The sequence below is a fragment of the Falco cherrug genome, chromosome 15, assembly GCF_023634085.1.
Source record: "Falco cherrug isolate bFalChe1 chromosome 15, bFalChe1.pri, whole genome shotgun sequence".
NCBI lineage: Eukaryota > Metazoa > Chordata > Aves > Falconiformes > Falconidae > Falco > Falco cherrug.
The window spans coordinates 1,751,671-1,767,349 of NC_073711.1; the positions used below are offsets into that span (position 1 = coordinate 1,751,671).

The 15,679-nt window shown below is 46.5% G+C and overlaps 1 protein-coding gene across 1 annotated transcript in view; it reads right to left on the minus strand.

Annotated features, from left to right (window-relative positions):
- The window catches only part of ZNF185 (zinc finger protein 185 with LIM domain), a 49,287-nt gene that overhangs the window by 12,491 nt on the left and 21,117 nt on the right, over positions 1 to 15,679 (minus strand). The window contains exons 6-22 of the mRNA XM_027809317.2: positions 15,572 to 15,646; positions 14,609 to 14,683; positions 13,869 to 13,949; positions 12,756 to 12,839; positions 11,566 to 11,604; positions 10,860 to 10,943; positions 9,179 to 9,253; positions 8,465 to 8,545; positions 7,945 to 8,013; positions 6,326 to 6,394; positions 4,741 to 4,785; positions 4,247 to 4,333; positions 3,305 to 3,388; positions 2,697 to 2,795; positions 1,358 to 1,456; positions 818 to 931; positions 71 to 166 (exon numbers count right to left, since the gene is read on the minus strand). Coding sequence (XP_027665118.2) covers positions 71 to 166; positions 818 to 931; positions 1,358 to 1,456; positions 2,697 to 2,795; positions 3,305 to 3,388; positions 4,247 to 4,333; positions 4,741 to 4,785; positions 6,326 to 6,394; positions 7,945 to 8,013; positions 8,465 to 8,545; positions 9,179 to 9,253; positions 10,860 to 10,943; positions 11,566 to 11,604; positions 12,756 to 12,839; positions 13,869 to 13,949; positions 14,609 to 14,683; positions 15,572 to 15,646 — 1,356 coding nt within the window. The remainder of the gene's footprint in view (positions 1 to 70; positions 167 to 817; positions 932 to 1,357; positions 1,457 to 2,696; positions 2,796 to 3,304; positions 3,389 to 4,246; positions 4,334 to 4,740; positions 4,786 to 6,325; positions 6,395 to 7,944; positions 8,014 to 8,464; positions 8,546 to 9,178; positions 9,254 to 10,859; positions 10,944 to 11,565; positions 11,605 to 12,755; positions 12,840 to 13,868; positions 13,950 to 14,608; positions 14,684 to 15,571; positions 15,647 to 15,679) is intronic.

The window sequence follows — 15,679 nt, forward strand, 5'->3', positions numbered from 1 at the left end:
TTCCAGAACCACCTGCAGTAAATTCCCCATGTTCTCTCATCAGAAAAAGCCAGTCCATTATTTCTCTTGCCTTCTTGAAATGACTTCTTCACTCTGCACACAGGGCGATACTCCCTTGTTAATGTCCACACTCCCACTAGCGCTGTCCTTGGAGCATGGCACGGACCTGGAGGAGAAGAGCAGCCCAGTTTACAAGTTGATTTGAAGATGGGTTGCTCACTGAAACACACGCACAAGCGAAGCCCAATTTGACCAAAGCCTCAACTCTTCAGTTTTAGGGGGAAAATACAGACAAAAGCAAAGAAATCAGTCCTCAAAGTCCTTCCATTCAGACATTCAGCCCTGCACTGTTTTGCATGAGGCAGGCTGAAGGCACCGAGACAGCCACCACAAACCCGGTGGAGTCACAGGCCAGTGGGAAGGAGAACGGTGCTGTGCCACAGTGCCCAGAGTACAGCCTGAGACCTGACGCTGACTGGAGAAATTCAGAAATGAGACCCAGCGTTACCATGGAGGTGTTACCCCATGCCAGATTAGGCTTCTTATAGGCATGTATCTCCAGAGGCAGGCTCTGCTTCCACATTTAGGGTCTAGGCAGCAACTCCTGGCAGTCCAGCTGGACAGCGTTTGGTGCCTTTAGCTACTGAGGATGTTTTCTCCACCACGGTAAAAGGTTCACTCAGTAGAAGCAGCACTAGAACCAGGCACAAAAGGGGAGCCTGGGAGAAGATTTTATCAGCATAAGTATGTCGGGAAAGACATGCAAGGAATTAACCCTACAGGAAAAGGCAGGGCAGGTAATTGTCTGATTCCTTACCTATTCAAGCTGGGTTCATGTTCAGTATGTTCCTTCAACTTTGGAGGCTTTGGGTGGACATCATGGTCAGGAGGCTCTTGTCCCTTCTCAGTATGGTTGTTTGAGTCTGAAAACCTAAAGTAAAGATCTGTGCTTAAGGCAGTGGAGAAAAAACATGCTGGGGTGGGTAGACATCCATTCCCAAAACAGGAGCGATCAGGCACGGAGCAGGAAACACTGTTTGGCCAGACCTATTCCAAACAGCCAAATCTGTACCAAAATCTGGTACCAAATCTGATGGGAATCATGTGTCCAGATCCCATTCTAGCTTGCAGCATGGTAGCTAAAGGCCTTTCATCCAAGACTGTCACAGAAGGAAAATGTTAGGCACAGGAGAAAGCACTCATGTCAGCATTCCTCAGACTGATGGTTAGATGCTTCCAATTCCTGGGTGCAAAGCAGAGGAGCTGTTCTGTGGTCTCAGTTACATTGGGAACAGAGTAAGATGTGGAGAATTATGAAGTGAACAGATAATGTGGGTGAGTTCTACGGACCACTTACCCTTCTTGGATCAGCTCTGGTTTATAGTCATCTGAGGCCTGCATGCTCTCATGCCCCCCTTCTCCAGGGGTGCTCCCCTCTTTGAAACCTTGGGAAGACCTAGCAAAGGAAGAGAAACTCCACTCACGGCTACAGGCACAAGCACCTGAAAAGCTCAGTTCAGTGCACACTGAGAAAAAAGAAGGGTTTGGTGGAGGATATTGCATGGGCTAAGCTGTAACCAGCACAATGAAGCACTGACTTCAGCACGACACAAAACACCACTGAACTGCTTGGAATTCAGTGGATGGGTCAAGCAGTGACATTTTCACACACTGAAGTCAGCTCTTGAAAATACCAGTCCATGACTTTAGGCAAACATGCTGCTTTCTAGCACAACAGTAGACCTGCAGAGTATCGGATTTATTGTGGCTATCTCATACATCAGGATGTATATGCCAGGACGGGCATCACACCTGACACAGTGTCTGATAATACCTGAGGCTGAATTTGTCATGTTCCTCCCCGTCCAATATTCTGAAAGTTATTTTTGTAGCCAGACTCACTCATTCAGCATACCCAACGATACCACTCAACACAGCTTCATCTCCTCTTGCCTTTCTACTCAGACTCCCTTTCCTCAGGATGCACGTTGACTTTGCACTGGACCTTTGGAGTAACAATGCTTCTGTCTCTCAGAGAAGAGTTGGACCTACTTTTTAGCTCACTGGGTTTCTGTTTGTTTATCTACTAGGATAGGACACCCCTTCCCCGGGGGAGCACTGTAGCTGCCTCCACGAAGTTGTTTTGCTGTTCTTCCTGTGAGCATCTAGAGACCTTTGCCATCTCCACACTAGGGTGTAAAATCCAAAGTGCTCAACAGCTGTACCAGTCCCTGCGAATGGACTCCCAGGGGCATGCCCCAACAGTCCTGCTGCCCCAGCTCCTACCTGGCTCCGTGTCTTGGGCTTCTCCCTGCAGAAGGCAAGGGAGAAGTGGGTGATGCACACTCCCATCCCACCCCAGGACTGGTACAGGATGTGGCAGACGTCTCTGCCCAGACTCAAGCACAGGACAGGCGGAGCTGAAAGGAGATGCTGCAAGGCTAGGGGCTGCTGGGAAGAAATTGGGAAATGCTAAATGCATTTGTTGTGTGGTTAGTCTTCAGTAAACGCAGTAGGGAATTTACTGCTTTAATGGATTCTGGACAGTGGAGCAGTTTAGAGCTGCTTGGACAAATGGCCCTTATTATGCTGTTGTTCTTGTGCTTGGTATTTCCTGAGCAATCAGTACTTTCAAGGCTTTCAACAATGACAAAGAACATATTAGCAAACACGGGGTTAGCACCCCAGGTCCTTACGTTTCTTCATTCCAGTAAGGCTTGCTGTATGCTGGAACCTCAGGACTCGTGTACCTGCTCTCTTGGGTGTTGCTTCTCTCCTCGTAGCCCAGAGCAGATCTGATAACCAAAGAAATGCCCGTTACATCTTTAACAACTGGCACATGAACTCTTGCACTAGTGAATACTATCTACTCACCAGGCAAGGCTTGTGTCAATCTGTACCACTCACTGTCCCGCACCAGGGTTTTTCTCTAGGGACCATATTTAAACTACAGTTGCATTTCAGTGTGTTTCAGCTGCCTTTCAGCTCCCTTGCTGCTGCTCCACCATCACTGCAGCACTTCACTGGATTACCAGCGAATGAGAAGGTAGTGACTGAACCCCGCCAAGCACACAAACACGAAGAGAAGAAAAAAACCTGTGATGCTTGGCTCCTATTAAAGAAGATGGAGGAGGGACACAACGCAAACCTCGGCTTATTTTCCAAGCTGCGTTTTAAACCTCAGCACATTTGCCTTCATCCTTGGGACAAAAGCTGTGAAAAGAAGCCTCCTCCTGTGCCTGCCCCATTCAGATTTCCCTTAATCCTCAGTATTACTTACTCATTAAATTTACCACACTTTTACCTTTTAAAGGAATATTCTGTGTCATCTAGGTGCACAGGGGCTCTCTCAGTAGGAGGAAAAAGGACATCAGACTGTAAGCTAGACCTGTCAAAAAAAGGAAGGAATCTCAGCTTGATAGCTTGCCAAAGGTGTCAAGGGGGACTTGTATGAAATAACAACATTGCACTTTATATGAGAGCAGAAAACAGAAAGTAATTTTTCTCAGAGAACTAATTTTCCTTCAGGAAAAAAAAGACATTTTCACTATCTCTAATCAAGAGGAATAGAGGCTGTTAGCAGAACTAATGCAGTTACTTGGCCTCAATTTATACGTCTTGGCTGGATACGAGGCTGTTCTGGCCTGGCACAGGATCATGCACCTGGGTCAAAGTACAACACAAACAGCTTTGGGGAAGATGTTCCTTCATCACTCTAGGTCTTGGGATTTACAGCATCTTACTGGGAGCCTTGTAATCCTCCTCACCTCAGCTACGAAGCTTGAAGACATCATTTACTCACCTCAAGTCCTTTGGTACACCAATACATGCAGTCAAGACCCAAAATAACGGACTAAAGTGAATGAAGAAAGCAGCTTCAGGGAGATTGGTGTGTTTGCTGTCAACAGCAGTTCTTTCCTGATCTGCACCTCTGACACTGTCAGGGGAGCAGGTATGCTCTAAAAAGAATGTGGCATGGAGACACTTTTGAGATCAACGCTAAAAGCAATGACAAAGCTGCTGTATCTGCTTCCAGGCTGCTTTTGTAGAAAGAAGTTGATGTGTAACACCGAACAGAAAGAATGCTGTTCCCACTGTTTAGCCACCTAGGATTTTCTGACTCCCCTTGCTTTGTTGCCCAATTTGGATTCTGCTTCCAGCTCTACTCTGGATGTGTTACTTTTATTCTCACACACACATTTGGCTTCTGTGAGCAGCACTGTCAGTCCCAGCACTAGGCTCTGACCTTGCAGGTTCAGGCTCTGCATCATCCAGGTAGTGAGAGGTCTCGTACCGATGGTGCAGCTTTTCTGTAGCATCTGCAGGTACGTCCCTGCAACCAGAGTTGGACTTGGTAAGGGAGGGAGATATGTGGGTCACAGAAGGAAGCTTAGCAAGTTGGAGAACAGAGCAAGAAGCAAAAATATCAAACATGAGATTTTCCTGTCTCAAACATAACACGTTTTCCTCCTTCCTGCTTAGCTCAGTAAATTTTCTGCAGCAGACCTGAAGGGCAGAGACATAAATCCAACCAACTCATGCTACTGCAAGGAAAGAAGGTGAAAAGTCCCAGTCCATTTTGAGCTGGTGGATCAAGTCCACCCCCTATTTTGCAAGTGCAAGAAAGTGCTGCTCTCGGAACACATTTGTCAGGGCAGTGCTAGGTCAGGAAAAGAGCCCTCTCACTCTAAAACTGAGCAGAAAAACTGAATTTTACAGTGGTAATAGTTTTGTGCTTACTTTGGTGGGTAAAATCCATTGTTGGCTTCTGTGTGTTCAGTATAACTGAAAAGAAGAGACATCAACTTTAGAAAGCATGTTTGGTTTGGGTAATGTTCTACAATTATTTTCTTATGCATTTAATAAAAGAGAGAGGAGGAAATCCCTAAAACTTCCTAGAGACTTTCCTTAGTATATTTCTACAGGTAAAATGGCAAGAAACTTTGGGGAAATTCAGTGCATACGAAGTACAAAGGAGCATTTAGCTACTCTGAACATCATCAACATATGACAGATGTCAGTGGTATAGAAATTCAAGCCAGGACTCTTCCCAAAACAGTGGGATGGCCTACAGCCTACAGCTGCAACCAGGCACCTCCATCTGCCTGCACAGAAGGGGAGGCAAAGCCCTGACATCCTCTGGCTTGTCTCAGGGGAGCTGACAAAACGGGAAACTTCAGGTGTCTTGATTCACAAATTGTACATTTCTGTTTTCTGGCTTCCAGGCTGTGGGCAGTGAACAGCCCAGAAGTGAACATCTCTCGCTGAACTTCTCTTCTGCACACCGCAGGGGCGATGCCTTCCCTCCCTCACTTCCTCTTCCTTGGGCAGGACAGAAGCACAGCCACTGCTCTTCGCAGTTTGTGACCTTTCTTGATTTGTGTATCAATTTTTCCCAGCAAGGGTGCAGACTCCCTAGAAAAGGGACTGCCACAGAGACTGCCACGGGCAGGAACGGAGTTGGTTTAGTCGCCTTCAGTGGATCGCTGAGCAGTGCTCTCAGATTCACAGAGGTTTCTAGATCAAATTAAATCAGCGTTTTCCAGAGGGAGGTGTGCCTCCAGCAAGGTCCACGGCAGCAGTGAAGAGCAGCATGGTGTGGAGCCCTGGCTAAGGAGACCCACTGGCTATCAGCTTGGTCACATGCCAGAAACGCTGGTGTGCATGAGAGGGGCAAGATCCTGCCAAGGTCCTGTCAGGGGCAGGTGACTGTCATACACACAAAAGGCAAGCAGAGTGGCGATGGTGGATTTCACTTGAGCTTTTGGAGACAAGAGCCAGCTCAGCTACACTGTACTGCCTGTCATTATGGGATCTTTAACCACTTTCCACAATACCTTAAGAGTCAGGACACAATTTTTTGGTTGTTTGGGTTTTTTAGGGGGTCTCTTGTTGCAAAAGTAAATAGTTAGGTGGGGGGTGGAAGCCTACAGAGACATTCAGTGGGAACCTCTCTATAATGTAAAAAAAAAAAAAAAAAAAAAAAAAAGTAAAAAAATTATATTGCAGAATTGGTTTAGGTTTGGGAATAAACCTGGAAAATGCCGAAATTACCTACAAAAGTTATTATTTTTTTCTATCCTAGAAACTAAATTAAAAAATTGGAACAAAATATTAAATGATTTTATTAAACAGCGTAGTGTTTTCTTTTTCTACCCCTTCTTATATAGAATTTTAGAGAAACTGCTACAGTTCTGCAAAGCACAGGCTGAACTGTGCTTTTCCATCAGTAAATATCCATGCAGAATTTCCAGGCAGCTCAAGAGCAGCAGTTTATGGTTTGCAGAATGCTCAAGCCAATACAGGAATTTCACACTAACTCTACCTTCCATTTGTGGAAACCACAGTTGCTCTGGGGGCCAGTTCATCCCACTTTTCCTTCGGAGGTTTGTCACTAGAAAAAGGAAAATCCAGTGAGATATGACCTGACATATTTATATTGTCTCACCCTAGAGCAGTCTGCTGACGTGATTAGGAGGAGCACGAAGTGGGGCTAACTCAACATACTGGGAGAGGAAGGGCCAAGCTTTCCGAGACCATGGGCCCGAATGCAGTGCGTGGGTTACTCGGTTCATGGGTCACACCGCTCCCTGCAGCGAGGCACTGCTTGCCTCTTTGCCTGGGTGAGCCTAAGCGCCCTACAACAGTTGTTCTCTCTCTACTCACGGGCCAGAAAGGCCATTCTGCGGGTCCACCAGCTGGACCCTACACCCATCTTTCACTCCCCCAGACCTGTCATGCTGTGCGTCTGTCTCCTTCCTTCCCTGCCAATTACTCTGTCTCCAGTTTTAGGTGGCTTAAGTAATGAGGCATCCTCTAATTTCTCTGGGAGACTGCCTCACAATTAGGAGCAGCTATGTGACCCGAACGACCCCAAGCACAATGAGTGCATTGTAACCAGGCTGTCCCTGCGATGACATACAAGGATGTATTTATGGGCCCCAGTTGAATGTCCACGACAATAGTCCAGCCTCTACCTTTTCTCAAGCACCCTAGATTTTGCTTCAGCCCGAGAGACCAGTTTGGGAACATTTCTAGCTTTACCTTCACAGGTGGAGAGTGAGCTGCAATTAACTGTATATTCTACACAAATTAACTTAGCGAATCCAAGCCGCCTACAGCGGCTTAGGCACAACAGAATGAAAGGTGAGGCCACATGTACAACTCTGCCTACTTCAGTCTAGACACAGCCAAAACATTCAGAGGGATAACACTGAGAACAAAAAGAGCCCTGCTAATACGGGGCATATTTTAAAAATCTTGAAACTCCCCTGCATGCAGTCCACAGGATAAAGGCTACTGGCCATAAGCGTACAAGGAGGGAGTGATCTCACTCCCAGGAGGGCCAGAAGCTTCCCTGCTCTCAACTGCAAATTCCCTGTCTCACCTGTGCAGCTACACAGTGCCAGAGCTCTGCCCTTTAATGTGTCTAGAACCTGTACCCATGCCTTCAGGTTCCCAGTCAATTCCTTCTTTCTTAGGTTTTCCTCCATACAATAGAACTTTTTACACTTGGTCTTTTTGTCCAGCCACCCTTTCAGACTTTCCACAGGGTGCACAGGAATAGAACCAATGTTAGCAGGAGCCGCCAGCAACTGAGGTTCAACACATCCCTCACAGGTGTAAGAAGCTCCCCAGGGAATGGCAGTGGGAGGGCAATCAGTGTAGTTAAAAAAAAAACAACCTAAAAAAAATATGGATGAAGTAGGCTCTTTAGGGACTGAGCCAGAGAGGAGAATCCTTGAGGGAGGTGAAGGAAGAGTAGAGAAAACTGACAAACTCGCAGCTTAGCAAGCAGATGATGCTCTTGGAGTGCAGCCCAGGACCATGACTGGAGAGATCCCATCTGTTTGAGACCACTAGCAGGTATATATTATTTCTGAGCAAAAAGCAGGTTTATGCCTTATATTCAGCAGCACAGATAAGCCTTTCTTAACTCCTTACCCATCCCCATGCTGTGACACTGTTTCAGATGAGGGTTTTCCATTAGGGACTTGTCTGTTTTTACCATTTCTGCAAGCAAAACAGCAAGAACAATTAGGTAGGGAGTTGAGGGGACACAATGTGAGATATAAGAACAGTACAGCAAGGTGCGTGTTGGGAAGTGTGCTATGCACAGTGCAGGGATTGGATTAAAATGAAAGCCTGATCAGTCTGGGAGATAGAAAGGTCTGCAGGTTTTGCACTCGTATTCCCATCATAATGAACTGGGTAGTGTTCAAGCCACGGGAGGCCCACAGCTTCCATCTGGGTACATTTCCTCCCAGATTGCTAATGCTTTTGTAAAGTGCTCCTTTCTTAGATTTCCTATGCTATAGTATTTATTGTTCCATGACTGCACTGTGTCTAGAACAATCATGTGTACCTGGCAAAACCCCACAACACAGAGCCAAACTCTCCAGTCCAGCATGGTCCTTGCTATCCTTCGTGGAGCTTTAGGATGATGCAGGGCCAACAGACCTACCTGAATTCAGCAGAAGTGGAGATTCTCTCTGAAGTTTCACTTAAGGATCTGGTTGGTTGGCTCTTACTCTCTGTTTCAGGGCTGCAAGAGAAGGCAAAGAAAAAAGCTGTCATTCCTGAACAAACCAGCTCCCCACTGCAGCTGGCCAAAATTTTCCTGCATTGAAGTGTTCCTTTCTGTGAATAAAATGGAAAACAAACAGCACCATTTTCAATACATTCACTTACAAAGTCATCTTAACAGAAGCAATTTTGAAATTAAAAACACTGATATTGCCAGAAACGTCTACCTTCTGCCAATGATACACAAAGAACAAAAATAACATAACAAGGTCAGTAACCCAAGTGCTTCCTGCAGTACTGTGGAAAACCGTTTCAGCATTTTTTATACTATAGTCGTGAATTCAATCAAAGTTGAAAGTAACTGAAAATTATTCCCCTACACATATTTGGCAAGAAAGAGTTCAGCATGCATGGGTTTTTTCCTTTCAAGTTTTGAGCACTTTTGCTGGATATAACATGGATTTCAGACATAAAACCTTTCTTAAAGCAGCTGCCTTCATCTAAGAAAAGTGTCCCATGTACAAGGCTGACAAATGTCGTTCATTTCACCTCCCAGAGGGATGCCCACAGAAATCTCTAACCTACACCTACATGTGGGCTGGTACAGCTGCAAAGGATGTCCAAGACATCCTGGCTGTGCCGTAACACTTACCTGGAGGGAGACACTGCTGTTGTCTTTGGCTCATTCCAGGAAGACCCAGAGGTGGCTTTTCTTAGCCCATTAGTACTGACAGGGGGAAAAAAAAAAAAGTAACAAAGCATTAAAGATAGAAGATTTTTTTAGGTGCCTTCTCCTGGGGGGACACACATCCTGCTTTCTGGCCCCCAGCTCTGGTGTCTGTTTCCTGGGCAGTGAGGCCAAACCCTGCTGTGCAGGGACTCACGCAGTTGTCCCTACACGCTGTTGCACTGACATGACTAGTATCTGCCTTTCTGCTGAAATACTCGGTCTTTAGAAACTGGCTTTTCCTACTTAACACAGCTGGAGCTGCTTCTGTCCCCAGTGTTTCAGTTTGCACTAAAACCCACCTTCCCCAAATGTATAGATGAAAGCTCAGTGCATTCACAAAATTGACTGCACTGTTGTGCACGTATGTAATACATGAGGAAAGGAGGGTAACTGCTTCCCAGCCCTGCCTCAAACCTGCACCACAACAGCACAAAATTGCTACCAAAATTCATGAGGCAGCTCCTTCATCCTGAAAACAAAGCAATTTGGGCTGAAAGGCCCCATTTATTGGGCTCCCTGCTGGGCCCACTAAGGACCAGAGTGGCTGAGAAGCTAATAATGCTGCTGCCTGGCACCAAGCCACCCCTCAGAGCGCGAAGAGAGGGCTGAATCCCAAATTAAATGAATCTGCTTGAAAACAGAGAAGGATTCTCCCTCCTAGGGCAAACATTTCCATTTCAGCTAAACGTTTCTGCATACTGGTCTCACTCAGACCCACACCATGTGCCAGCTGCTTCTGACCAGTGTGGACTCAGGGACAGTGTCGCTACTGCCCCGTTACACCAGAGAGAGCCTGGCCCCAGGTCTTGCGCACCAAGGCACTTTGTCATTGCTCCGTACAGTTCTGCGTATACTTGGGTTTCACAGGAGCCTGTGAAAGGGTCTGGGGGCTTGAAACGAGGCTAACATTTCCCATCAAAGCAAAGATCAATTTAAAGATAATGAACCTCTCAAACCTCTCCGGTCACACCTATCTGTTGCCATCACAGTAGAATAATTAAATCTAAAGTCTAATGAAAACAGAGAGCTGGCTCAGGGGACTGGAAATAATGAGATATTGAGTATTTCATGTCTAGGTGATGGGGTCAGTTCACGCAGCCAAGTTTGCTAGTAAAAGAAAATCGTTACTATCTGATGGCTGCTTGATGGTGGCTCTGACTCCTCCTGCAAGTTGTCTTTCCAGCAGTGCCGCCAGGCTCATTCCTGTGGCATATGAGCACCTTGTGAAGACAGGACTGATTGGGCTATGGCGTGTGAGTGGGAGAGGCGGGTTTACACCATACCACTCACATTAGAGTTGGCCCATGGTTAAATGCAGTTTCTCACGCCCCAGGGCTGTCAGCTGGGTACATTTTGACACTCTGGCCCTGTCCCCATGCCTGCCCATTTGTTTCACCAAGTTAGCTGATGTCATTTTTCATTTTGGATCTTTCTCTTTTTGCAAAAAAGGGGTCACCAGGATTTTCTGAGAAAAACCTCCATCTCTAGTTGTGTTCATATAGCTGCTACCTTGCAGAAAAATGCAGTTACCAGCAAAGATGACAAATCAATGTGCCCTAAAATCAAAGGCAGTCAACACACGACTCCAGGATGAGGTAAATACCTGTTGTCATCCGGTGTGAACCTGCATGAACCAGAAACAGTTGGACTCCTCCTCTGCTGTCCTTCCTCTTCTTCTATCTCAATTCTTTCAAAAGGCAAAAAGAGAGACAAATACCACATTGTTTCCTATTCCCCACTGCCAGCTAATTCAGCCAGTTTATTCTTGTTTTCCCTTAAGCCATGTTTTCCTTCTGTTTCCCCTAGAGGCAGATTTTTCCTGCTCCTCATGCTCCCTCTGCTCTGCTACTGGTGAGCATCTCAACTGGCTGAACGAAGTGAGATCAGTGGCATTTTGCCATCACAGTCACTTTACAAACAGCATTAGTTGAATGCTTCAATTCCAGAGAGCGCCTTAAGCATCATTTCCTTATCACACTGACTGCTTTGGAAGTTAAATGCCTGATGCCTGAAGAGCACGCATCCTGCTGGCTGGAGCCAGCCTCCCCCGGAAAAATAAAGGCAGTGAACGAGTCTCTCCTTGTTTCAGGTTGCCCATAACCCAAAGCATCGTCACTACTGTATTCTTGGTGTTTACAACACTGTGGGCTCTCAAAAGCCAGCGTGATTCAACCCAGAACTTATAAAGGAAGTGTCCCTCCTCTGCTTTGGAACACCTGGGGGTCTCCTATCCCAGCATTTAACAGCAGCCCTGGTACAGAACACAGATGCATGATGCCAGCGGTACTTCCAGAGGGTCAGTGACCTACCTCTTGGCAAACAAGGGTGGAAATTCTTGTGTTGGGCTGCTGTAAAGGAAGCATGAAGGCAACCGTTAGAAGTTTGGAGGTAAAGATACACCTTGGGCAGGGGCAGCTCCCACAGTTTCTAACCTGTAACTGACCCATATGGTGCAAGGCATTTAAGGGGTCACGTAACACCATTTGGGCAGAGCTGACCGTGACCAGGTGTGTTAAACCTGTGCAAATTACAGAGCAGAGGGAATAAAAATAGGAAGAGCAGCTAGTTATAACATGAAGTAAAGAAGCTTCCCCAAAGGGCCTTTTTAATTGTATCCTTTCCTGATGGCTGTTTTTCTTCCTGCACAGAAACCTGCCTCCCTCCATACCACACCATACTGCACGAGAGGAACCAGCAGCCAGTGCCAACACCCGTAAAGTCCTATCTAAGCAGTTCTCTCATTCTGGGCACATTCTGGTGCATCCCCTCCCTGCTTCCTCCCGCACAAGCAACCTCCTGGTGCCTCATTGTGTCACACTGAGTTATGTTAAGAGGAAAAAGGATTTAGAGTGAAAGCAAGCTGCAAAAAAATCACTATCATGATTCCTGGGAGATCACAGACCTTGGAAATCTGCTTTTTTTTCCCCTCCCAGGAAAGAGATGGACAACAAAGCCCTGAGCACCAGTGGCTCCTACACATCCTTCACATTCCTGTAACACATCCACACACTACTGTTATTGCTCTTTTTCCCCACAGAACTATTTTGAAGTTGCACCTGAGATCAGGATCTTTTAAATCTAGTTACTGTTCAGACACAATATAAAGCCAAACTCTGTTGCAAAAAGCTGATCCATATTGGACACAGTTTGTATTGGTTCTGATTTTCCCCTTGAATGCAACAATACTGGAGAGAGTCATACTGAGTCCGAAAGTTGAATTCTTGATTGTGGGCCTCAGGGAATTAGGGACTATCATGGGTTTTCTCTTCCTGAAATTTCAGTAAGGAAGACTTCCCAAGGCTCTTGGAGGATTTCCCCAGTTCTGCAGAAACCTGCAGAAATCCTTGGTACTTCTAGGGAAACAGCAGCTATGTCTTCACTCATTGAAAAAGCACCCATGACCTTCAGAGAGCCTTGGGTCAGGCTGCCACACCTGTAAGACTGCCTTCAACTGCCTCTTCCCTGTCTCCTTCCCCGAACCTGCACACTGAAGACTCACCCATTGCTTTTCTTGGCTGCTGAGAGGACGTAAGCACGTTCCCTGCTGGCAGTGCGTCTCAGGACACTGTTGGCTGCCTCTGTCCTAGAAGGGAGGAAAGGGGTCACATTCTGCTCATGCTGTTAGTGGCTGCAGGCTGCAGCCTTGAAGAGGCAACAGGTGAACACCCCAGTGGAGGCTTGTGCTAACCCTGACAGAGCTCCTGTGCTCTGGGGAGTGGAAATCCAGCCAGAACTAAGAGGAATAACAGTATCTTTATCTTTTTCTTTAGTGTCATTCATGCCGGGCCACGGCACTTTCACCGTGCATGTAAAGTGTAAGGCAGAAAAAAAAAATACTTCCTTTTCCAGGAGGGCAGAGGGAGCTCCCCTTTTCAAGACCTAGACTGTTGCAATATTGCGTACTGCAGGACAAAACAATGGGACACAGGCTTTGTGGCTGATGTGCTACATGGGATGCACGTGTCTACACATGTATCTACCACTAGATGTACCAAGGGAGGAGTGCAGATCTCTGAAAGCACTTGTATTGGTTCATTGCCAGTGGGCAAATTACCAAGTTTTCAGTTGTAAAATCTTGTATCTGAGGAAAAGATACAAAATCAGAAACTCAACTGAAAGCAACAAAGACGCTGGCTGCATCAGATGCAGATCTACCACGAAACACATTCCACTCCGGGTATGAGAAGGACAGACCTCTCTGGATCTGGACTTAGATGCAAGCCCCCGAGTGGTCCAGACTCAAAGGTGCACATGTAGGCTGTGGGAGGTGGGTTCCGCCTGTTACTGCCAGGATATTTGTACATCTCTATCTTTTTGCATAGGCACTACAGAGCTGATGGATTCCACAACCATTTCCAGCTGCCAAATTAATTGGGGTATGCTGTCAGGTTGAATCACGTCAGGCTTTTAATTATATTTTGTTGGGAGTGCAGTCGCCTGTGGGCACAGATGCGTGCTGTGTAGAAATATCTGCTTATTATTATTTTATTGTAATCAGCCCTAATGGCTCAGCCATCATCAAACTGACCCTCCCAGTAATGAACAGTATAACTGAAGTGAGTCCACTTGTCACTGCCCCTCCAAGAAAAAGGTAGTTACCTGGAGGGCTTACCTCTTTTTATGTTCATCTGGAGTAAAAGGCACATCATCCTCATCCAAGTCCACTGATTTTTGCTTGATGTTATACGGAGCTCTGAAACAGAAAGGGGAGAGCCAGGTAAGGGAACTGCCTCTGTAGCCTGTTGCAGAGCAAAACCCAAGGTAAATCCAAGGGTAGGGCATGTGGGCATGAGTTCAGACCCTAGAAGTGTTGCACACAAGTGTGGAAGACACTCGTATTTTTCATGTGCTTTGGGGTGTACATGTCCACATAGAATTTTGGGGTTTTTAGCATAGGTGTTAAGTATAGAGCTGGTTCATAATAAATGCTCAGCTGCATTTCAGATTAGAGCCACAGTTTTTGAACATAAAAAGCTGTGTAGGAAATGTCAGCAGTGCTGTTCTGCCACAAGGCCCCTCCTTTCTCCTGGTTTCAGAAAGGCCAGCAATGCTGTAAACCAAGTCCCCAGGCTGCATCCTCCAGTTTCTGCCGTAATTTCTACCAAGTGATACGATTCACTCCACACAAAGGCCATTACCAGTTCAAAGAACACCTTATGGGCCACACAGGCCTGGAGGTACCACCGGGACCTGCTTCAGCTCCTAGTGACAGCTCTGCACTGCTCAGCTGATGAAGCCCTGCCCGGCCGTCTTGGACATGGGCATCCATGTGCAGGCGACTTCATCACTGAGGCTCAGGTGCTGCTGAGCCTGTGCACGGACAGAAAGTGCTGCTCCCCTTTGCACACTCACAGTTTCTTGTAATCCTCAGTGGTCATCCTGTAGCCAGAGGAAGAACGGCACAGGCTGTGTCTCTTCGCAGAAGCGCTGCAGATGGCACAATCACATCTATTAACATCCCCCTTCTGAGTGCTCACCCTTCACCACCCTCTTCCTCAGGTGAGCTCATGTTCCACGTGATGGGGGGAAAACCAGGTGACCCCATGTTCCACGTGATGGGGGGAAAACCAGGTGACCCCAAATATCCACTCTCTGAATTCAGGGAAATCTATTTAATTAAAGGGCAGCGTTTGCCATCTTTTCACAGCCTAAGGCTAGGATCTGAGGTCTGCTTTGCTTCCCCAGGGCCACTGTGAAAGACACTGTCAGAGGGCATACCCTTCTGTGGGACGGTGCTGCTCCATCCCAAAATCAGCCAGTGAGAAGGAAGGGGTCACCTTGTGGCATCATCCTTCTCCCCAGATGAATCAGAACAGATGATAAAATGGGGTTTCAAAAGGTTTCACCATGAGGTGCTACAAAGCATCTGCTTAGACCAGAGCCATGCTTGCTTGCTTACTTACATTTAATTCTAGTAAGATCTAGTAAGTGCCTCTCACAAGACAGGTTTCAAAACAAACAACCAAACCACATTAAAAACCTCAAAATGCATTGTTACAGCTTTGCAAGGCCTCCTTGTGATTTGTCCCCCACTCAAAACTGTTTGCTAAATTAAACCCAAACCCGTGAGTACTTTCACAGCCAACTGCCATTCCATGCCCTGGTGAGGAAAATAGGGAATTCCGATGCCTTGTCTTTTTGCTGTGTCTGCTGAGTGGAGCTGTCAAATGAACAGCCACATCTTCCAACACTTAGCAGGGATTTAGTGGAGCTCAGTGGAAGCCCACAAGCACTGGCCAAGGTAAGAGGATGACTAGAAATTTGCACAATATTTAGAAGTCCATTCTCACGAAAAAGAGGAAGACACACACGTACCTTTTCTGTGCTTCATTAGAAGATGAAGAATCTGGCACAGAAGAGGTCTTATCAATGGTTCTTGTGAACACCCCTCTGACAGGAATAGAGACATGTTACATTTTTTGC